The sequence below is a fragment of the Aphis gossypii genome, chromosome 2 (genome assembly GCF_020184175.1).
Source record: "Aphis gossypii isolate Hap1 chromosome 2, ASM2018417v2, whole genome shotgun sequence".
Taxonomy (NCBI): Eukaryota; Metazoa; Arthropoda; class Insecta; order Hemiptera; family Aphididae; genus Aphis; species Aphis gossypii.
The window spans coordinates 57599439-57625842 of NC_065531.1; the positions used below are offsets into that span (position 1 = coordinate 57599439).

At 23.1% G+C, this 26404-nt stretch overlaps 3 protein-coding genes across 3 annotated transcripts; all 3 read left to right on the plus strand.

The window, feature by feature from the left end:
* Positions 1-1688: 1688 nt before the first annotated feature.
* Positions 1689-8083, plus strand: LOC114125088 (gastric triacylglycerol lipase-like). The gene is made up of 8 exons (XM_027988582.2): positions 1689-1925; positions 2722-2911; positions 4176-4305; positions 4781-5024; positions 5317-5466; positions 5822-5903; positions 6437-6579; positions 7821-8083. Exons 1-8 carry the CDS (start codon positions 1836-1838, stop codon positions 7962-7964), a joined length of 1173 nt encoding a protein of 390 aa, XP_027844383.2. The 5' UTR covers positions 1689-1835; the 3' UTR covers positions 7965-8083.
* Positions 8084-13540: 5457 nt separating this feature from the next.
* On the plus strand, positions 13541-17452 carry LOC114125084 (gastric triacylglycerol lipase-like). Its single transcript, XM_027988578.2, has 8 exons — positions 13541-13689; positions 13948-14137; positions 14554-14683; positions 15634-15883; positions 16318-16464; positions 16588-16672; positions 16799-16941; positions 17243-17452. Exons 1-8 carry the CDS (start codon positions 13612-13614, stop codon positions 17387-17389), a joined length of 1170 nt encoding a protein of 389 aa, XP_027844379.1. The 5' UTR covers positions 13541-13611; the 3' UTR covers positions 17390-17452.
* Positions 17453-20092: 2640 nt separating this feature from the next.
* On the plus strand, positions 20093-26059 carry LOC114125086 (gastric triacylglycerol lipase-like). The gene is made up of 8 exons (XM_027988580.2): positions 20093-20220; positions 20609-20798; positions 22524-22653; positions 23105-23348; positions 23671-23820; positions 24665-24746; positions 24929-25071; positions 25705-26059. The coding sequence occupies exons 1-8, from the start codon at positions 20134-20136 to the stop codon at positions 25846-25848; spliced, it is 1170 nt and encodes a 389-aa protein (XP_027844381.2). The 5' UTR covers positions 20093-20133; the 3' UTR covers positions 25849-26059.
* The last annotated feature ends 345 nt before the right edge of the window (positions 26060-26404 follow it).

Below are 26404 nucleotides of genomic sequence, written 5' to 3' on the forward strand. Positions count from 1 at the left end.
ATGATTATTTAAAGTCCATAACTAATTTTAAAATAGAACTTAAATGATGATGGATTTAAATAAATTCGACTTTTGTAGTTTTGTGTGGAGTATTTAACATAGTTTGTGTAATTATAGCTATAAATAGATATGTAAGATTTATTAGTTCTTTAAAAATAATTAAAGATTACCTGCCGTAAATCAATTTCAACCAAAGATCATCAAGAATTTCAAATTCAATTAATTTTAGAAAATAATTATTTTAAATTTATTTATAATTAATAAAAATATAGTATAATAGCGTATTTTTTTCTTTACCATAAAAATTAAACAATATTTTTTTATAATTTCCATATATTTATCATACTCAACTATTTTTATATAGATAGATCAAAATAATGAGAATATGTGAATATGTAGTTATAATAATGTAAAAGGTTCAAGGTTATGTTACATAATAATATTAATAAAATTCAAATATTTTTTACTGTAGTAACGGATGCAACAAAATTTTTCAAATTTCGATTCAAATTAATACTATTAATAACATATATTATATCCTATCAAAGTATGTTAACTCAATGATATACTTATACAGCCATATAGTACAGTAGGATGTACTTAATATAGGTATATTAGATAATATGTTAAATAAATAAAATTATAAAACTCATCTATTGAAACAAAACTATAGCATAACACGCACTATAGTTTCCATAATTAGTGTAATTATATATTAATTTCACAAGTAAACGCCATGGAGATATAAAATCTCTACAATACATGTAAATATTTTGGAAAACATTTTACATAACATACCTACCTTCAAGCTCCACGGCTCGATGATGCTTTTAATGAGTGGTACCATAATGGACTTTAAGAATACATATTTAAAAATAATTTTAGAATTACAAATAGGAAATTATAGCGAATTTACGTTCTTTAATTTCCTAGGCAATTATTACTATTGCTGTATTTCTATGTATGCTATGCGCATATCATAAAATAAGTATATAACCATAATATAAATACTAAATAAATATCATAGAGTAAAAAATGTAATATTATTGTTAATATTTGTAAATAAATTTAATTCACAAACTTTTTAAATCAGAAAAATATTTAATTATTTTATTATTAAAATAGATTAATTGGCTGTTTACTGTTTAGGCTCTATTTATGCACCTGAGCAATATATATATAGGTTTAAAAAAAAAATCAAATATGCATATTAATATTAATTTATAAAGTAATTAACAATTAATCTTTTAACTTATTTGATAGGTTATTATGTATAATAAATAATTTATAAATACATATTTCAAATATTTTTTAATTCTTTGATTTAAAAACATAATATATAGGCTACCAAATACATATTATAATATTATATGATATCTAGATGTCAATTATTACACAATTTGATATCGAATTAACAAATGATTATGTTTGGTATTATATTTTTGTTTACAGCAACAATATAAAATGGTTTATTAACTTATAACAATGTATTATATGACAATCATTTTAACTATCGCTAAATCAAATATTATTCATTGCCTACCTTGAATTTTCGAGATTGCAGCATATAAATATTCACCATTTAAGTGATGTGGACATTATTAATGTTGTAATTTATTTATTTTTTTACAGTCTAAGATGAGTTGTCGTTTAAGCTTAAGAATCTGATGTACCTATGTGTATTCACTTATTTTGAATGAACATGAATATTTTCATGTCATTCACTAAACAATTATCAACTTAAAAATATTCTTTTAATATTTTCATCGAACGATATATATATCCGTACGTATTTCAGTAATTCTAAAGCTGTAATTTTGTATATTGCATCGAAAATGTACTTATATAAAACATTTTATGTACAAGCTTTTGCTTTTAGTATTTTAATAAGTGTACAGCAACATTATGTTTCTGCTTTCTCGACCGTAAGTATAATATATATTTTTTTTAATTTATCTTTAATGATGATATTTATTTGTTTTTATAAATTATTTGCTTATATAATACGCATAGAGTTACTAATAACAAATCAATCAAACCAAAATAATTATTTATTTAAAAAATGTATAACTAATGAGTAACTAACATTAACAATATAATAAATAGATTTCACAGAAGGTCCGTCCGTCACATTGTGATTGTTATCTATTCTTTGAAAATATGTATATGAGTACAATCTTGTCTGTATACACACTCAACCACCTACTTTAAATCATACATAAATATTTGAAAACTTATGCTAATTATTCAACTTTCAAAATATTTTAAAGTATTAAATTTATAAATCTCTAATAATTAAGAAAAATGAAAATAACATTTTCTTTTTATCTTGAGTATACGTAAAAACTTAACATCAAAAAAAAAATATTTTTAATTTTTACAGTAAATAATGTACTCACTATCCAAAATTCTATTTCGAAAAAATTAAATAAAAAATGTATTATTTAATTTTTTGATATAGATAAACACTAATAGAAGAATTTAACATAGGTAACCTAACTTACAACCAGAATGATATTTAAGATATTTAGTACCTGTTCATTTTATTTTTTTTTTTTGTTTATTTATAACATTTTAAAATATGTATATAATAAAAATAGTATTTACTATTTTTTATGTGATTGAATTTCAACTTATGTTTATGTGTAAAAACTGAAAATATTTTCTGTATTTCAGTTCTTTCTTTTTTTTTTTTTTAATGATAATATTTTTAACTTGAAGGCAGATCAAATAATTAGTAATGGATATCCGGTAGAAACGTATGAAGTGGAAACTAAAGACCATTACATGGTAGGTTTGGAACGAATACCATATAGTAAAAATGGAAATAAAACGATTGGCAAGCCTATTATTCTATTGCACGGCTTGTACGGAACGTCAATGTATTACACACTTAACAATATATCTCTCAGTAAGTGTATTTTAATTACATTTTTGTTTTATAAAGAATATTTAATAATAAATAATAACTAGAATATAAAACAAAAGGTCGAAATACCGTATTATTAATGCATCAATTGACTGTGTCAAGAATATTTTTATTACGCTGAACAGTATTAAAAGCATATTATGAATATTAGTATTATAATATCATCCATTGATGTATTATAATGTAACGTTTATGATATTTCCTGTTAATTTATTCATACAAAATTTGATCTATGTTAAACCTTGACAATCATTCTACCTTAGTTAATTATAAAATAAATCGGTAAATAATTTTCAAATTGAAAACCATGTATTTTTCGTACATACAACTAAAAAAAAAAAAAAATTTATAATTTTGAATAAAAATGTCATATTTATTTTATGATAGTAGTAAACTAGAAAACAAAATTAATAATTTTTGTAATAGTTAATTAAAATTAAATTATTTAAAAGCCAAACCATTTTTTTTTTTTTATGTTTTTCAATGAATTTATTTGATATGGATATATAAAGTACGGGAAAAATCCGAGTGAAGATCACTTATGTATTCGTTGACCAAACGTTTTACAGTACGAGTACCTAACCTAACCTATTAGAGATTTTTTATTTAAATATTATGGTAGATTGGGATTGAGAAACATCATGACTTTATATTTGGATACGTTTAAATTAAGCTAGTAGTTTTACACCATACCATAGATTGTTAATATCATCTTTCAGAAGTTGACAATTACGAGGAATTAAAATAAGTATGACATTTATTAAATTCTCAGCAAAAGCATACAATTTGATATGTTCAAGGATTTGATTGATAATATTACTGTAAACTGTAACAAAAGAAGTGAGATATGTCCGTTTAGAGATACATCAGAGGACATAGAATAAACATATAGACCTAGTATCATGAAAATTTACCTACCAATCCTGTCTGTAATAAAAGATCTGAACCAAGTTAATAGAGGATTGTCATTACCCAAGTCACTAAGAATAAATTAACTTGATTAAAATTGTTAATACACTAATATAATATTACATAATATTCAATGTTATGATAATTCGCACAAATTAACAAAATACAACAGTAAGATAAATAAATATATTTTTAAGAGTAGCGAATAGCGATGCATTTTTAAACCTAACCATCAATATAAAGAATTTAAAAAAACATTGAAATACATATAAATACATATTATAAAATAATAGTGTTGGCTGTAATTCATACTAATTTTAATATTTATCGGACAAAGGTTTCATATTATCTGATGCTGGTTTTGACGTTTGGCTTCTCAATTTTCGCCTTGCTGGCATTTCCAAATATATCAAGAATCCAAGAACCGGTCTGGTAACTCCATTGAGAAATATGTCATGGGATTTTAGGTAAGATCAACATATATTATTATATATTATAGTTACTATAGATTATTCTTTCTGAAACAATTTACATTGCATAAACAGCTCCTAAAATATATCATATGAATCTACAATAACACAATACAAAATATAGATTATTACATAATGACTCTGAGAGTAAATACATTACGTTCCTATAAAGCACGTTATAAAATCTTCAAAAATGTATTTATTAGTATAAAAATTTGGAAGTTCTCAAGTTTAAAATATAAAAGCACGAGCGCATAGGGAGAAGGAAAATTTAATAGGACACTACAAATCACCAATTAGTTTACCATTTTTGTCACCTCACAATTCGTATCCAAAACGTTTAAGATTTTGAGTCCAAAAAAAGTTTTTCATTATAATCCAATTAGAGAAATAAATAAAATAATTTAATTTACAATTTATTTATTATATTCAACATAATGGTAAAACTATAATTAAAAATTGAATATTCAAGCTTCGATGAATTGGGAATATATGATACAACAGCTGGAATTGATTTTATCTTAAACAAAACTGGATATTCTACACTACACATGGGTGGTTATTCTTTCGGAGCTACTATATGCCTAATTGCGCTAGCCGAAAGGCCAGAATATAACAAAAAGATTGACAAATTAGTGTTGATAGTGCCAACAGCAAGAATGAAGTACTACGACCGAAGGCTTATCATCTTAAAGATATTTCCCTATTTATTCCATGTAAGTACTATTAATTAAAACGTATTCGGTGTAAATAATTTATGTTTAGACATTTTCATAGCAAAAATATTACCTGGAGTATTCAAAATAATAATATTTCAAGAAAAAAACAAGATATCTTTAACATTAGTACGTTTTTCGTACTTTGGAATCAATGAAATCATTTTATAATTTTAATTATTTTTTACGTTTTTTATACATTTATTGTTTATATTTATATAGTTATTTATGTAAATATGTTTGTAATTGCATATGAATTCAATTAAAAAATTATTCAAATTTTTATTCTTAGAGACCTTTAAGAGGTAGAGGATATATACCTAAGATGAAACATCCAGACGATCAATGGCTAGGACGTCAATGTAAAGAAAAGAAGTACATGAAATTATTTTGTCTTTATATAATGACTCAAGTACAAGGCAATCTTTTACCAATTAATTACGTATGTAGCTCATGATATTATTAATTTAGACGAAAAAAAAATGGATTAACACGTCTAAATTTCATTACTTAAATAATTATAATTAATAATTTAATAATATATTTATTTACATTAAGACGTGTATTTAATAGATTTTATTTGCGAAATGTAAAATAATACAATTTTACATTTAATCTAGTGATATCGTATTATTTTATAATTATTATAATTGTAATTTAAAACCTTTTACACAGTTACTTGTATTAAATATAACTTTCCTACATACGGGTTGTATCATCGCAATACTTATTTATTAATATTCATATATTCATTACACCTCATCCTTAATTACTTTAAAAATATTTGTTTTTCTTAGAACACAATTGAAATCCTGAGAACATATCCTCAGCCAACATCTGTTAAAGTTATGACTCACTATTACCAACTTGTCCTCCAAGGTAAGCACAATACATTTGTTTTTATGTAAAATAATATAAACAATCAGTATAATTTCAAACATATTTTACAGGTACGTCAGCTTATAATTAAGTTTTTTTTTAATTATTGATCATAAAAAATATAAATTAAAATCCAAAAAAAAAAAACCACTCAATTTGTATGAATATCAAAATCTTTTTAATTATGTACAACTTTATAAATTCATATTAGGTAGTTGTATATTTCTAGTATTTTTTTAATTATCCACACCTTTTTCGATCCTAATTACTAAAGATAATTGACGTTCCATTGTTTTATTTTTTTAATTTAAAAAGTTAATATTTATTTTTTTTTTTATAAAAATTCCATTTACACTATAACTGCACATTCACTTGTCGTTATTTGTGGTAGTTAAATCACACATGAGTGCTGTATGATGAGTACTTATTCACAAATTAACTATTTTGTATTAATTGTTAATCGTATAAATGATAAATACTACCAGAAATCTACAAATGATATATAATTAATTTAATTACCATAAACTTTTCAGATTACTTCCGAAAGTATGATTATGGAAAAATTGGAAATATGCAGCATTATAACTCCAGTACTCCACCTGATTATGATTTATCTAAAGTGACAGCAGCAACATATGTTTATCAATCAAAGCATGATATCATTGCTCCACCCAAGGTATGAATATTAAAATAATTTTAAAATTTAATAACTGTTAAACGTGTATACAACACTTTTTCATAAAATATTATATAGATAGTATAACATTTTTCTCAAATAATATATTGGGTGTAACCTATCTTTGATTAAATTACACATAAAACGCAAGTTGACATTATTTTTCACATTTCGTTTTAGCACAATAGTATTATTTTAATACATAAAATTATGAAATATTATTTTTGTATTATTCTTGTTTGACACGTATATCAAATAATAATATATTATATACTTATACGCTACTCCCAATGAGTATAAAATATGTACCATACTACCACGTAATATAAATAACTAACGATATGCATTGATCCATCAAGTTGCAAATTCTCCAAGCATACTAGTTCAGCGTGTTCCACATGCTTAAGAATATAATTAGTAAAAATACAAAAATTATTTTGGCATCACTAATATATTACATATTTAAAAAAATCATGATGTATGACCAAAATTCCATCTAAACAGATGAAATTATTATCTGTTATACTTATTTGTGTTTATTTTGACCGTAACATTTAATATTTATTGACAGTGCATGCGATAGCTGTATACACAAGCTATACAACACTTTGATATCGCTTAAGTTGCGTTTCGTAAATGATTTATATGATTTACGTGACGAGTGTATGGTAGTTTTATTTATTTTTATTTATAAATAAATAAAAACGTGTTTATTATTTATTAATTATAAACTAAATAGAACTATAACGCATTATGATAAATGAACATGTCCAATGCTGCAATGCCCATACTTCGGAGTCAGCGTTAGCCACTAGTTCCATCGTATCATCTATGACTCAATTCTTCGGGAAATAAAATTCGCTTTTTATTAAGGTCGGTACTTTTCTTTGTAGGGTTTCAAAATCAAGTTAAAAACATTATTGTGAGTCTCAAAAAATCTATCGATATAATATTTTTTTTGAAAATGGTTCAGTAGTTTTTGAGATAATCTGTCAGAAAGAAACTCATTTAAAATGTATATATATGAATACTAAACAAAAATCCAATCATATTTAAAAAAAACTTGGTATTAAATCACCATTTTATTAAAATATAGCTAGAATATAAAAACTGTACTTTGTTGAAAAATCAATGAAGAAGATAATAAAATCTATTTAGATAAAAATTATTAAACAAAACCGTAAACTGTACAAATATTAAATATTATTATTATTTTATTTACATGTATTATGTGTTTTCAGGACGTAAAATGGTTAGTGGATCGACTGCCTAATGTTAAGAATGTCACAATGGTGAAGAAATTCAGTCACATGGGGTTTGCTATAAGTCCATATGCCAGACCTATTAACCTTTTAATAGTTAAACATTTGCTGGAAGAAAATTAAATGTATTACAATTTTAAAATTTAAAATTAATTATTCATTTTTGTATTTATATTCATATAGTGACTCTTAATTTTATTATTCACTGAATATAAATTTTGTATAATATAGTTCAGTTTGTACGATGCTTAAAACATTATAATAACGTGTACATTTTACAGTGTAATTTATACCCAATGATATTCATTTTTTTTTTTTTTTAATCAATAATATTTTGTATTGTGTATTTTGTTTTTAATTCACTTAAAATATTCTGAAGCGTGAAATGAGAGTCCAAATCAGGTCTGCCTGAAAATGATTTATTGAAAACTATATTTATATATAGGTTAGGTTAATTTTAGAATAATAGCACTAAATAAATCTTTATACTATATTGCTTTGATATAACTTTGAATGATGAAATACAAAACTGTTTGGAGTAATGTTGAATTTTGGTATAAAATTTGTGAGTAAAGAGTATTTTAAAAAACTAATATTTTTGTGGATTTATCTTTGTAATAAGCCTGTATGTGACAAATCAAGGAGCTTTATCGACTGTACAAAGATATTTTGCTTGGAGAATCAGATTGTTCTGATGTTTAAGGGCTTGGTGTAACTCCAATGGGCAATACCATAAGACCAAATTGGTTGGAAAAAATATTTATGTAGAAATAAAAGGTTTAGTGTAGCGGTTTCTAAACTCTGAGACATGCCTTTTTTGAGAGGCGCTTGCACTTAAAAATTGAGACACAATGTATAAATATTTATATTGTACCTATATAAACTATAGGTGCTAATATAGTATAACAAATTATATTTAATTTATTCAAGAGAGACGTGATTATATTTCTTATTTTTGGAGATAATTAAACCAAAAAATTTTAGGAACCGTTGTTTTTGTATGTTTAAATTAGGTTAAAAGAGGAGGTCTTGGAATATTTATTATATTTACGTTTGTTTTTAAGAAAGGGTCTGACGAGAATTGCAGGGGAACTCATAAATATGCGGACTCAAATTTTATTTTAAATTGTTCTATTTTCCAAATATAATTTTAGTAGGAGATAGAAGAGCGTAGAGAATAATTGTTTTAATTCAAATAATACATACTTTTGTGCTATATGGTATCCTATTAAAATATTTTGTTGATAATCCTATAAATAGTCTTTTTCAGTGTAATTTACAATAACTATTTATTATGCTACCGTAGGTGGTAATCAAAAAAGATGATTTCCCTAGACCCTATTATTGTATAGTATTTTCTCTATTACACTACATAAAAATAATGAAATTGTACAAAAAAGCAATTTTTTACGTATGAATTTAAATTTATTTAAGAATTTTTACTGGAAACTTCTTACTTTTGATCTCTATAATGTATCAATGATATTCACTTTGCAATCAGAGACCATCCCTGTAGTTTTAAATTGAAGCATTATTTCGACTAGTTAGTGTACACAGATACTAAAAAAAACACACACACATCATTGTAAAATCAATACATTCCTCAGTTCGTTTAGAATCTAAAATTGAATTCAAGGATATACTAGTTCCGTCCTGGTTTTTTTTTTTTAATGGATATACTAATTCCATAATCCCGTATTAAACATTTAGTTATTCCAGTTCAGTCTCTTTTGTATGTCTTTTTATATTATATTCTAATGTATATAAAAATATATACAAACTAATAACGTCGACAGTTGAATTTAATAATAATATATTGTTTGAAAATAACGATTATATTTATTTCAGTTACCGTACTAAATAAATGAATTTGACGGAATATCATATTACTTAGAAATAAAGATAATATGATGTCAATAAAACTTTAACTATTTAATATTTACTGAATTTTGTACTATTATACATATTATTGCGCAATATCTAATTTAACCTCGAGATGAGTTACTATGAACTTTGAATTTGGTTTTTATGCTAATATTAATATATTTAATAAAGGATTTCAGGCGAGTAATACCTACATTCAAAGATGATTTTAACGACTGACAGACATATTTATCAAATAATATGACAGTACACCTGCATTTATAAAGGTGCAGATATAAACTTTTCACAGTATTAATCTGTAAATTTTGGCAGTGAGATATATTTAATAAATGACATTTATTTATCATAATATTATCATACTATTGTTTAAACAATAATAGTCATAAGACCAACAAAATGTAACAAAGTATTGTAATTATTTATGTATTATTACAAAGTTTTAGGAAAAGTCAAAATTGGTGCTTTAAATATTTTCAAATTAAAACTAAATAATTATTTTTTAATTACAATTTCAAACTTAATTGAGTACAGAAAAATAAAAAACTATTACTAACTGAATCTAATGATTAACCCGTGATTCTAATGTAAATAGGTAATTGAAATACCTATAAAAACATCGCGCCATAATATTTTCATAATACTATTTTTATTATTTAAATATATTTTCTAATTTTAATGATAAAATATTATCTTCTTCTCTTTTTTATTATAAGTTATAATTTAATATACTTATTAGTTATTAGTTATAACTAACGATATTAAAGGAACAGATTACACAGATTATAATTGAATTTACTATGTTTGCATAAACTTACATAATATAATTACTTTTAAAATGTTAATTAAATTAACAAAATAAAATTAACATCTAAAAACTATGTATACTACATTATTACTACCTATAATTTATAATAAGTAAATACTAAGAAGTTAGAACAAACTTTCAAAACTTACGATAAAAAATTTAATTATATTATTTTTAACTAAATTGTATGAATAAATTATTTGATGTATGATAGAATTTAAAATATTAAAAAAATAAAAATGCATATTTTGCTTTTTTTTCATTATCTATATTTTATCTCTAATTATAATAGTAAAATAATACTTTTCTTATAAATTTGTCATTTTTAGTTATTAAAATACTTTTATTATTTTATATTATAATAATTTATTATTTATTGTAAATTACTTATACATGGATAATGAGTAAGACATATTATTATTCTCGATGCGGAATTACAATGAAACGCAGTTTGAAAAAAAAATGTTAAAATATTTAATACATTTGTCATATGCCAATCATAGTTGATACATTCTTTTAAAAGGGTATGATTCCTTATATTTATTATTTAGTATTAGATATTTATTATGTATCAAGGATTTTCGATCGCCAACTCCCTGAGATTCAAGACTCTTGATAAACTCACACTTATACCCCTTAGGGGTTTTTCACGCGTAAACCAAGGGTTAACTTTTGCTTCTTAAAATTTAATATATACTATTTAAATTATTAAAAACAATATACGTGAAAAATAAAATATTATACCTACACTACATTTTTAAATAATAAAGACTTGTAAATATATGAGTATTCAGTTATTATTATGATTATTATTATTTTTTTGTTTCTATATAAATAATATTATATAAAAGATAAAATAATACCTACTTCATTTTTTTTTTTTTTAACAGAGAGATCAATTTTCAATAAAATCAACAAAATATAACTGTCAAATAAATTAATAAAAAAACATACCATTAATATCGAGCACATATAAAAATTTATTTAATTTTTGTCAAAATATAACCATTTCATTATTAAATACATCCAATATTTGTATAAGCTATTAGTTATTACTCTATTATAATATATATACTAATTTTAAATAATATGATAAATTCCAGCTATCACAATAATTAATAAATTAAAACCATTAGAAATAACATTATTCGATAAAATCGTATTTTTTTAAAAGATGTATATATGTTTATATATATAGTAATTAACTTCTATAAATCAAATATCGTTGTTTGCAAACAATATCTCAAAAGTTATTTCAAATTTTATGGTTGCAGACGATGCAAAAATATTTAAGCGCAGTTGGTGATATTAAATTGCAGTTCACTTTAAATAATATTTATAGATGGTGTCAAAGTAATGGTTTATATTTAAAATTAAAAATATGTTTGATGATTACCTTTTCATTGAAAACAAAGCCTACTCAGTTTGATTATTCTTTGGAAAATATTAATTTATAAAGATTAACCAGAGTACATGACTTCGAAAAAAGGTTTAATATGAAACTTTCTTTTAACGACCATATTATATATTTTATTATGAATAAAGCATCTCCAAAATTAGAAATTTTTGCTTCTCAATATTCACATATGCGCATTTTAGATAGAAATCGGTATTAAAAACTTTATATCAGTCAATTGTTCGTTCTCATTTTAATTATGTATTCTTTATCTAGCATACATAATAAAACAACACTAATACAAAGTTAAGAAAAAAATCAAAATAATTATATCAAGTTCTTATGTTACCAATGTTTTGTTGATATAACTCCACGTTCAGGCTAAAAAGTAGAAACAACATTTATAATATTCTTCCACGCTAGGACAGCGTTTTTGTTTTTAAAAAATAAAACTAAAATTATTATATTATTTAACAATAAATAATATGATTTATTACCTAAAATACTTCCAAACATAAATTTTAAAATCAGTTCAAAGAATTCCTACAAGTAAGACTTGTATTACACAAAAAAAACGTCATCAACTATGTTATATATTTTGTCATCGAATATTCTAATTTCTGCTGGTAATTATGTGTAAAATATTGATTATTTTTTCATACACTGTTAATAGTATTTAAAATTCAGATTTTAAGAATAACGTAATAAGTAATTAGAAATCAATTAATATATTAATAAGGTGAAATCAATGTGAATTGTACAAGATTAATTGTATTTATGTGATTTTTAATTTTGTTTTTTTATTATTGCAAATAAATTATTGTATGTATATAAATTATAGCTATGATTATTTTGTATTTTAAAATTTAAATATTCATACCGTAATCATACTATTACAAGCACTCTATAATTTACTAATAAAATTAATACTATTTTGTCCAAATGCCAACTATAAGCTTGGTAACCTTTTCATAATTCACTTTGAGTATTTTTTATAAAGATTTTCAATCATAACTATTCATAAATTAATATCTTTTCTTTATTTATTTTTTATATAGGCACTGGATTTAAACTTTAAAATCATTAAATTAATACCAGTATCAATTACAATTTACCAATTTTAATAACATTACTGTAAATTTTACATGGATATAAATCAAACTTAACAATTATTAGCTTTTATTTAAAAAAAAGTTAGTAAGTTTTCAACAAATTTCAGTTTTTTAATCAATGTATTTTAATTTATTTTTTTTTTTTTTGTCTACAGAGTATAAATTTATTCGTTATAGTTATACGCTTATGTCCACCAAATAATGTAAAAGCCGATAGATTATTTAATAATGTATAATATATATTTATATAAAATAAACTCGCTAAGTTTGTAATATTAAAAATAATAATAATAATCGTTAATGTAAAACTCATATTTTTATTACTTCACGGTACTTAATAAATTTGTAATTAAATATTATACTAATGCCCTTGAGGGTATCATTGAGAATGTATACTTAAGAGTAACAAATTTATTTTATTCTTTCAATTCTCAACTTTAATATATTTTTATTCAAACTTTAAACATCACAATAATTATTTTTAACATACTAATAGTATGTGTTGAAATTAGTATTACTACTTCATTTTTATATTTTATATTTTAAGAATTCTCGAATTAATTTTAAAAAAATATGAATATTTACAACATATACTTTTGGGTAACTATTTTATATAGTAGTACCCAATACTTCGTATCATCTAAAGAAACAGTAAGTACATTTTTACTACCTGTTGATAGTATATACCTAATAAATATTATATGGAATTTAGCCAATAGCCAATAATTATACCACTTTTTGGACCTAATGTATTTAATTTATTTTAAAAATTACTAAAAATATTTTAAAGAATATTTACATATAGATCCTAAAAAATTTGCTTAAATTTAAAATATTCTATGGTGTAAAATTTTTTCATGGTGTAAAAATTAAATACAACTAATTCAACACTTATTTTTATGTTTAAAGTGGGAAAAAATCAAAGCCAGTGGATACCCACTGAAGATGTATGAATACCAAACAGAAGACCATTTTATGTTAGGTATGGAACGTATACCATATAGTAAATATGGTAATAGAACAATCGGTAAACCCGTCATCTTGTTATCCGGTATGTTCGCCACTTCTATTGTTTATGTATCACATAACAAATCACTCGGTAAGTAATCTATTAATTATTATAATTTTCTTATTTAGGGGAGGGTGTATAGTATTGTTTTTGTCTCTAAAACACGATGGTAAAATGTATTTTAATTTTAAACAACGAAGAATGTTTTGTTTTTACAATGTGTTTGGATTTTAAATAAAAATCATTCGATATCAAAAATATCAAATCTCTTAGTTTAAATATATTGTCCTTTCAAACATTTATTATACAATTATATTAACTAGTAAAAAATTTAAACAAACATAAAAGCTAAAAAATTATATTCAAATGTTAATTTCAAAAGTTTAAAATTAAAACTTTAAACTATTTTAACAAATCCATTTTAGTATTTTACCATCAAATTTTGTTTAGGTACATATGTATTACAAATTTTAATTCCTGTATAAATGGTAACGTTTATTGTATAGGCTATCTACTATCAGATGCAGGATTTGACGTTTGGCTTTTCAATTATCGAGTTACCGGTATGTCAAAAAAGATTAAGGATCCAAGAACTGGAATAGTACCTAAATTAAGTAGCTTAAATTGGGATTACAGGTGAGATAAAAGTAAAATGTATTGTGTACTTAGTTTTATGATTATATTGAATTGCATACTATAGGAAATGTAATTGGCATAATCATATTATAATTTTCTTTGTTTAAAATTAACATAATCAAACTACTATTAATATATTCAACGCTTATGTTGACTTATGCTGAATTTAGAATTATTTGCCCTGTGATAACATAATATTATACTCAACAAAAATACTCATATTTTTAACAGATTTATAGTACAGTACAAGTTCTATCATTTTTACTATTAAAGTTGTTATATTTCAAAAATACTGAAAATCTAAAAAAGAACTCATTTACAAAACTAAAATCTTCATAATTTTTAACGAATGAAAATGTTACATAGGTACTTATTAATTAAACCCAATTCTTTAGATACGATTTTTTTATTGGGAGGATTATTTGTTTTATATTTGATTTATTTATAACTTACAAATAATTTAAAATAAATTGATAATATATAATATTATCTACATGAGTTTTAATTAAAAAATTAAAAATACATTTTTCTTAATTTTTTTAAATAAAATTTACCTAATATAATTCCTTTGGTTTCCAATTTGTATTAGACAATATTGATTGATAATATGGTCTTATAATTAATTTATACCATATTATAATAAATTTACTAATATTGGTTATTAAAATTTAAAAATTCAAATCGGTGTAATAAAGTAGTCAATAACCAAAATAAAATAAAAGTTAAACAAACATATATGTTTTATCGATTTCCATACTATTTGAAAATTAAAAAAATAATATTCTTTTTCATTTCAATTTTATACTTACCTATATAAATATATATATATTATTTATGCAATTTTTTTTTTTTATTCTGTTGAGGAAACTTAATTAAGGGTTACTCCCATAGCGTGCTCCACTAGCCACTGATCATGTGACATAATATATTGATTGATTTATTGGTTTTAGCTTTCATGAATTAGCTATTTATGATTTACCAGCTGCCATTGACCTAGTAATATCTGTGACTGGGTATTCAAAAGTTGACGTTGGAGGTGTTTCTCTTGGAGGAACAATACCTCTAATTACATTAGCTGAAAAACCAGAGTACAATAAAAAAGTTCGAAATTTGATTCTGATGGCGCCAGCTAGTAGAATGGGATCTTCATACAAGGGTGCACCGTACTTCTTCATTAGAACAGCTATTCGGACATTCTTAGTAATTATTTAAAAAAAAAAACTGTTTAATCTTATTTGTGGTTATTTTTATTTACTTAACAATCATGTTACAATTACGCACAAAAAAAATACATACCCTACAAAATAGTATGTACATTATTTTGCAATTACTTTCCATTCTATAATTTCAATTTTACCAAGTCCAATTACATAAAATATCGAGATCTTCTCTAATGTGACTGCATTTTTTTTTTTTTTTTTAAGTAGATAATATTATTTATATTTTTTTTTGACATTTAATTATTAATCTAAATACAGTTGGAAAATATTGAAAATAACACAAGATAAAAATGTGATATGATTTGTATTTTTGCTGTCGATAAAATTTCATAATTTAAATAGTATTTAAACATTTTAAACATTTATCAATGTAGTATACACTGTACAATAATTAGTGTTTGTTTTTTTTTTTAGAAAACTGATTTCAAATTTCGTTACATATCACTTAATAGTGATCCAGATAACATTGCAGTTGGACAATTATGTAAAACTAAATTGTTTGGATTCTTTTGCATTCAATCAATGAACGTAATACAAGGAATGTATAATCCTCTTCATATAGTACGTATCATAATACAATACCTCGTATTATGAGAATAATTTACCAACAGATTTTTACAAATATTAATATTTCAAATAAACTTTTCCTTTTTATTCTAAAAATAAATGTTTGTCTTTGTCTAGGAACCAGTTATAGATGTGTTTACAACTTATCCACAGCCAACATCATTGAAAACGGTTAAACACTATTTTCAATTAATGCTATCAGGTAAATACTAAATAGTAGTGATAGTAGCAACAATTTGCTTATATAACTTTAATTTTGTAATACCAACATAAAATATTATAATTTAAGTAAAGAATTACAGTTTATTTTATTGTTATTTCCATATAGGTCGTTTTACTAATTATGACTACGGACCAATTGGAAACATGCGGCATTACCATTCTAAACAAGTTCCAGAGTATGATATAAAAAAAATTACAGCCCCAGCTATAATTTTGTATTCAAAACGGGATAACCTTGTACCTCCTCAGGTAAACAAATATAATGATCAAATAACATAAAAATACATGACATACAGTATAATATTATTTTATCGAAAATTACGAGTAAGGGTTTTTTTCGGGCAATAATTATTAAATCCTTTAATATTCAGTTTGAAGTATATTAATAATTTAAAAAATTGTCGTCATAATAATAAAGATGGCATATATTATTATCTCTTCGTATGCGATGAACTGTATATTGCATGTTTTTTTTTGTTTTGTTAATAAGCTAACTCGTGTTATAATATTGTATTTATTATAATTGTATATGTATATTTATTTATTTCAGGACATTAAATGGTTACTGAACAATTTACCAAACATTAAGAGCACACTTTACATCGATAAAATACCTTTCAGTCATCAATCTTTTGCGATGGATAAAAAATCACATTTAGTTATTGGTCCATACATAGTGAAGCAATTATCATCATAATATAATACTTAAAAATAAAATGAAGTATATTGAATCCAGTGAAAAACATAAACCTCACATATGAAGATATATTCAACCATATTTATATAAGAAATAGTTTATATAGTAATATGAATATAATTATTAAACACAATAAATAGGTTGAAAAATTTTAATGTTAATAAGTTTAAAAAAAAAATCAAATGATATTTGTTAAAAATGTATTAGTTATACTTTTTGCAATAAATTGATTCATCAAAATATGTTATTCTCTTTGTTTTATATATCCGTAAAAATAATATATTTAAAGTATGATAAATATTAAACATATTTTATATTGGTGTGATTTATTCAAATTATAATTTTATTATCGTATATTTTGTCGTAATTCAACATTGTAAATTGTAATCAAATATCAACAAACTATTACCTATAAAATTAATTATATTATTTACTATGGTGTAAGGCAGTGGTTCTCAACCTTTTTTGGTTCACGGCACATTATTATACATCAAAAATTTTCACGGCACACTCACGCACTTGACAATCACAATAACTTCGCTGAAAATACTGTTTTCGAAATTTAATAACATTTTTCGCGGCACACCTAGACAATCTCGAGGTACAGTTTTGTGCCGCAGCACACCGATTGAGAACCACTGGTGTAAGGTATAACTTATATGTATTTGTATGTAAATAACATGTATTTCTTTAATTAGTAAGGAATACTTGTTTATTTCACTTATGTTAACTTAAACTATTATCTATTTAATAATGTAAATATTATTTAACTATATAAAATCTTCTGACATATTATAGTATCATAATATTATTGTTATAAAATTCAGTTTAAGTAAAAATATAAAATCTGATAGTACTCTAATATGTTACTTTATTTTGATTCATAACATTGAAACTGAACATTTTATATTTTCTAATTATTGAAGTATATATTAGAGGTTATATAAATGCATTAAAAAAAAAATCTTTGCTCTTTGATTATACTTTTCAAAAAACATAAAATAAAATATAAAAATATTATAACCTAACATTTTCCTAGCTTTTTGACTTAAAATCAAATTCACATGAGCTAAAAACAGATAAAAAATTCAAAAATTCAAATATATATTAAGCTGTACGTATTTATTTACATACACTATTATACTACTAAATCATAAAATCATATGATCAGAATGATCAGATGTATTAAACTTTGATTAGTTTTAATATTATTTGTTCAAAATGAAACTATCAGAAAATACTAATAATAAACATTTGACGAACATTTCAGCCCCTACAAGTAATTTTTACTAATTAGGTAGATACAATTATGAAGTAAAAAAATATTTTAAATTGGTGTTACGTAAATATTTCTTTTTATAAGGTAGTTACAATATTTAATACCATAATTACACTAAAATTTAACATTTATAGAATAGATTTACTGCTCCAAAACGTGATATCAGACTACAAAATATTATACTAATTAAACCATTTTTATTATCGTTGATAGTAAAATTATTATTATGTCAATAAACAATAATATATAAGGTACACTGATTACTGATCTTAAATGATTATAAAATTATTAATTTTAAGCTACATGTTTAAAATGATTAAAGGAATATTTGCACTAAAGAATTATTTTAAAATGTGTTTATTTATTTCTGTTATTATCTGACTATACATATATTTTTCTTTTTAGTTTCAAAATACCATAATAGTTAATTTAATAAATTATTTAAATATAATTTTTCTATCAAAAATAGTTTCAAATACCAGCAGAGTAAAGTTTTTCAAAATATAAAATTTTTTCAAATACAATTCTCTGGAAGTGCCTGATGGAAGTGTAAATAAATATATAAATAAATATAAATTAACCTATCCGACAAAATTGATTATCTATTCATGTATTTTCGTATAGCGTATAGATATTTATTTTATTTTTTTTCATAACAAAATACAAAAATATCATAACACAGTTTTTTTTTTCATAATGCCAATCAATTGTTTATAAGTGCTGCAAAATGTTCAAGCATATTACTTATTCAAACACAATATCTTTTTAGAATTTAGTATATGAATAGGTATGATAAATCTAACGACCTAAATAAATTATTTGATCATAACATTTGTTGAATTAATTTAAATGTTTGGCAATGAATAATAATTGTTTTTGATATTCCCTTTATAGTATCAAAGAGAATTACCTTCATTATGGAATATAAACCAAAATCTCCATATAATTTTAACTTTAATTAATATCCATCCAACATTTTATTGAATCAACAAAATAAACAATATGTGTTTTCATAATTTAACACTACTGTAATTAAATGGTTTATTAATTTCAGCAGTTTTTATTTGATTATTTTATACTATATTGTAACAATCGTTTAATTAAAAATCTATCACCTTGAGATGTTGATATGACAGCGTATGAAATTAAACTTAGTTAATGAATGATTTTGAAATTATTACTTAAGAGTAAACCGTTATTTATTTTACTGCTTTATATTTTAATTACGTTGAAAAATAAATTTATTGCATGATATTCATAATACTATACACATTTATAAATTGACAATAGTTTAGTAATACTCAACCTCTCGTGAATATTCATCTAAAAACATTTTTTATTTGTTGTACAAAATTATAAATTTAACTCATAACCAAACGAAATATATTAAAACTAAACTACCTAGTTAGAAATAAATAATAAATTCCATACTTCTAGATTTATATTTGTATTTATTAGATATACAATGTACATTTATAAAATACCTTATGTATTAGTTTGTACTGTATTTTTAGTATACTCACAACTACATTTAGTTTCCACTTTTTCAACTGTAAGTATTTTAAACACTAATGTATTATTTATGTATATAAGATCTCTAACACTATAAATCCTAAACAAAATATGAATTTAATACTTTTTTTTATCATACTGATGTCTATTGTGTGAATTGATGTCATTGTGTAATCTAATTGTACGCCTAAACTTATTAGTAATAAATAATAATATTGCACTGTACCTATACCATAATATACTTAAAGTCTAGGTATACATTTTTAACCCTTTGTGACGTAATTTAAAACTGTTTTCAATTTTAAATTGTATTAGTGAATTATTTCGATAAATCGGAAAAATTGATTTACACATTTAATATTTCTTAAATGTTATATTTTGTTTGGGTAAATAAATATTTTATTTATTTTATTTTATTTTCCTTTAAGGCAGATCAAATTATTAGTAACGGATATCCGGTAGAAACGTATGAAGTTGAAACAAAAGACCATTACATGATAGGTTTGGAACGAATACCATACAGTAAAAATGGAAATAAAACAATTGGTAAACCAATTGTCCTTTTACATGGTTTATACGGGACTTCTATGTTTTATACGCTATCTAATAAATCACTCAGTAAGTAAATCTGTTTTAAAATCTTAATACAATTAGATAATGCGTAAGTTTATTACACATAATTAATTATAAATGATGGACATTAATCTAAAACAATCATAATGACGATTCTTATATTTTAATTTTGAGCTCACTGTAGTCTCTATCAATAACAAAAATGTGTGGGACATTTTGAGATGAGCTAGTATGAATGATTACTTTACTAATTAGTTGCTTTGAAATAGTTTCAGCACTAAACGAATAATTCATAAATTTATGAATTTTCTTTCCAAATGTCACTTTCGATATCATATTTCCTAGCAGTCATTTTTGTCAATTATATTATATTATTTCATTTTATATAACATGTAGATATCGATGCAATATGCAACTGATTTAGTGACAATATAATATTATATCTATTACGGAGCTTAAATTCAATTAATTTTTTAGATGAATATAAAATATTGCTGTAAATTACTTTTAAAATCATTCATCTGATTTATGGTATAATATTATAACATACTTAGATAATTGTGATTTTTTCATATTTTATATATTTATATTAAATCGGTCAGCAATTTAAAATATTTCAAGAATTAAATGTTGAAAGTCAATAACATTAAAGCGCAATATTTAGCCTAACCAGCCAATTACAGATGTTATATTATCGATAACCATTTTAGAGATGTATTAACCTTCAATACAAAATTATGCAGAAAATTATAAAAAAAAAAAAAAACAAACATTTTTATTGCTAGCAATATAATAATTTATAGTTCATAAGTCTCTATTTAGTTTATAAAAATAATATTTATAATTTGTATCCATCTTAAATCATATAATTTTTCTATAATTTATGTAGTAATCATTAATATTTTATTGAGACAAAAATAAAACATTTTGAAAATATTTTATTTAAACACTCCTTCAATGTGTTCCTATTATTTTATGGTTAATATCTTAATTTTATTAATTTAATATCTAAATTATAGCATAGGTTTTAGCTACACATAAATATAATATAATATAACCAATAGAAAATCAACTAAAATAATAATATTTAGAATTTGTTTTTCTTAATGATTTATTATATGTTTTATTAAACAATTAGTCAATGAATCATGTTATAGTATTATTATACATTTTTATGATTAAATTATGATCAAGTTTAATATGTATACTAAAAAACTCTAGTACATAATGCAAAGTGCATCTTTACACACGTAATCACTTTATTCAAACCCACCTTAGGTGTATTGAAATTAAATTACATATTTCAATATTTGTTATTAATGGCTCCGTGGCTGTGAGCGTTTAATATATCTAAACGAAAAACGGCAAAGTATATAAAATCTTTTAAGAACACCAGCACACACTAATATAATTCTGTTTATTCAACATCATTACTTCAGCGTACAAACAATGCTATAAATCCAAATCTATGTACATTATACATCTATAAACTTAAAGGTACGGGTTGGAGTTGTTATCATAGAAATCTATAACATATAAAACTATGCTCTTAAATTCATAATTATTTAAATAGTTTCGTATTAGTACATCTTGCTTTTTAGGTTAAGAAGGATATATTATGTAGAATGTAGATATATATTGTTGATATTAATATCAAGAAAAAATATTTATATCATTTTGTAATTTGTACAAAGTCAATAGTACGAGTCATTTTACTCGTATATTAACTACCTACATTGTCTATAACTATATAATAATTTTCAAACATAGGTTTCATGTTATCCGATGCTGGTTTCGACGTTTGGCTGCTCAATTTTCGTCTAGCCGGGATTTCTAAATACATAAAAAATCCAAAAACTCACGAGGTTACTCCATTGAGAAATGTTTCGTGGGATTTCAGGTACGTTAATTTATTTATATACATATTGATGATATATTGATATTATAGTATATCATACAAAAAATTATTACAACATCCCTATCTGATTCGCTTATGCATATAATTTATAATCATGCTAACAAAATATTTACCAAATGATCAAATTATAGAGAAAAAATCATATTCTTTATGTAATCCATATCTTGGTGTTGTGTTCATCATTCATATTGAGAACATAATATATTATTAAACATATTCTTACTATTCTTAACTATTATTGGATGATCCATCCAGTCAGCATAATGCTATTTAATTATTTTATTACTTAGCATATTATGTATTTAAACTATACAAATACAATATTATGGTTACTAAAAAAATTACAATACCTAGGTATCTACAATTATTATTGTCAAAACTTTATTGTGCATGAAATAGAGATATAAATAAAACTAATAATTGAATATTCAAGTTTCGATGAATTGGGAATATATGATACAACAGCTGGCATTGATTTCATTTTAAACAAAACTGGATATTCTACACTGCACATGGGTGGCTATTCTTTCGGTGCTACCATTTGCCTGATTGCGCTAGCCGAAAGACCAGAATATAATGAAAAAATTGACAAATTAGTGTTGATTGTGCCCACGGCCAGAATGAAGCACTATGATCGAAGGCTCATAATTTTAAAGAGATTTCCATTTTTATTTCATGTAAGAACCAAAATCATTAATGTTACCTATACATTTATTAATACCCTACTGTATCAACATTTTAAATTAAAGATTATATATTTTTTTAGTTAATATATTTATACTTATGTTTAAATATTAAAATAAAATGTGTATACTCTTTATTTCTATGAAATTTAATAACTCATTTTACAAAGACTATTTAATATACCTATACCTTATACTCTTATTAGCTTATCCAACTAATCTACTATTTATTTATTGAATGGTAACTTTTTAAAATAAAGTTAGAAAAGGTTAATTTAAGCGATGATATTGTAGTAAATATTGTGTTATTTTTAAGAGAACTTTAAGAGGAAGGGAATATGTACCTAAGATGAAACATCCAGACGAACAATGGTTTGGGCATCAATGTAAAAATAATAAATACATGAAATTATTTTGTATTTTTGCAATGGACGTATTGCAAGGCAATTATTTACCGATAGATTACGTATGTAACACAATATTTTATTATTACATAATAGTATAATTAATTTGTCAATAACTAATAAATTTAACAGTATAATTTATATTTTTATAAAATTTATTATAAGTTACAATAATACTTTAATAAATTACGTTTCATTTGTAACTTTACAGAGTACTATATTACATATCATATTGAATATATTACTATATTAACTTATTATAATTCAGATAACAGCTAGGTGGCTTCATCGATGCGCGATGAAAAGTTTAAATACATAAACAGAAATCATTCAATACACCGATTTTAATAGTTGTATCATAAGACCTAGGTCCTAGACACCAATGATACAAATTTAACACATTATTTATTTTAAAAGTTTAATCCATACACTTCCTAATGAAGAAATAAGAACAATTTAGTTTATGTCGATCAATGGCATCAATATATAGTATTAACTTGATTAACAGCCAATGACATTAGTGTCAATATAAATTAATTAATTTATGAATTATATGATACTAGATTCCATTCAATTAAACCATTGAATTGATACAGGTCGAATTTTTATATAGTATAAAAGAGACATAGGTATTAGTATTTTGTATTTTGGTGCGCAGAAAACATGATTAAACGTTTAATGCATTAATACTTGGGCAACAATCTTAGGTATAGCCGTTTCAATCATAGACAAATAATTAATACCTAAACATCATGTAGTTCATTATAATTTTAGACATTTTTGTTACATCCACATGTTATAGGTAAACCGCATACGGTACCTCTGAAAATGTTCATATTAATATATTTTAATATTTCATATAAAAGCTAATTAGTTTTATCTGTGAATGGTTTTATATTTTTTTAGTCAACCATAGATATCCTGAAAACATATCCTCAGCCAACGTCTGTCAAAGTAATGACACATTATTACCAACTTGTACTAGCTGGTAAATATAACAATTGTTTTTTATTACATCATTTTCAAAAAAAAAAAAAATTAATAATTTACTTAACCTAAATAATGTGATTTATGAGCAATACATTACAAATTACAATAATAATTACAAATAACAATATTATTTATTTATGTCAGTGACAGTAAGTTAATTTTTGATCGATTTTTGTTCAGATTATTTTCGAAAATATGATTACGGAAAAATCGGAAATATCAAACATTACCAATCTGAAATTCCACCAAGTTATGATTTATCTCAAGTAACAGCTGCTACGTATATTTATCATTCAAAATACGATGTTATAGCTCCACCAAAGGTAAAAGACTACAAAACAATATGTACTTTAGTATTAGTATTAGTATTTAATACATTTTTTTAATATAGCAATTAACTAGCTATATACCCTATACAGTAATATTGCTCATTGAATACAAGGATTCTCCATTATTCTCACATATTACTAAAATATAAATCAAAAAAAACAATTCGTAGATAAACAAGTATAATAATAAACGCTTTCCGAAGACATATGATATGATGTAGATGTGCCAATATCCATGATACCTTATGAATAGAAAAAGTTTAAACTTTATTGTTTTGACCAGTATATCACTACTCATTAGAATAACCTAACGATTATTACATTGATTGTGGAAATTCTATGCATAGAAGAAAATAAATATATGTATTCATCTAAAATGACCAATTTTTTTAAAGAAACCAATATAATTTACAATTTTTTAGGGGTTGTTATCCTATAAAGGTAGCCATTAACACAATTTTGTATGCTTGACAAAAAAATCGGGACTTACTTTTATAGTATAGATTATAATACTGTAGATAAATTTAATTTTAAAAATGTAAATATACCATTCAAATTATTTATAGGTACCTATACTTAGACTATATACTCAATAATATTATGGTTTTTATTTTTTATAATTTTTAGGACATAAAATGGTTAATCCAGAGATTGCCGAACGTAAGAAACGTCACTATGGTGAAAAAATTCAGTCACATGGGCTTTGCTACTAGCCCATATTTAAGACCTATCAACATGATAATAGTTAAGAATTTATTGGAAAATAAATAATTGAATATAATATTATTTCTACTAATTATAGGTAGATTCTTAAATAAATTTCATTGTCGGATTTTGAGACATTGTGTACACAATAATTGTTCAACTAGTCTTTTACCTATACCTAGTTAAGATATCGATTTAAACAATACATTTAATAGCAATATAATAAATCTGTATAGCATTGAAGCATTTTTTTATAGTTAGTATAGTAATATATATTTAATGTGAAACACTAACATAATATGCTCGTTATTTATATTATCATTGTAACTTTTTACAATAAGACTGAACGATGTTTTACGGTTATTTAGACAAAAAAAATGTTCAAGTTATAAGTTATAAGTTAAACAGTTAAAATAATAATAATAAATTGAGTTTGCGATTTAACTAGGAGGTACCTATAGGTGCAAATATTACACTGAACTCAAGTCTACAAATTAAGCAAAAATCTACTTTCTTAATTCGGTAATTTCGATTACTTGAACGTTTTATACGAAAAGCCTCAAAAAATCATATGATATACATTATCTGGGTGAAGGATTTAATTTTGATTTCTCGAAACTTT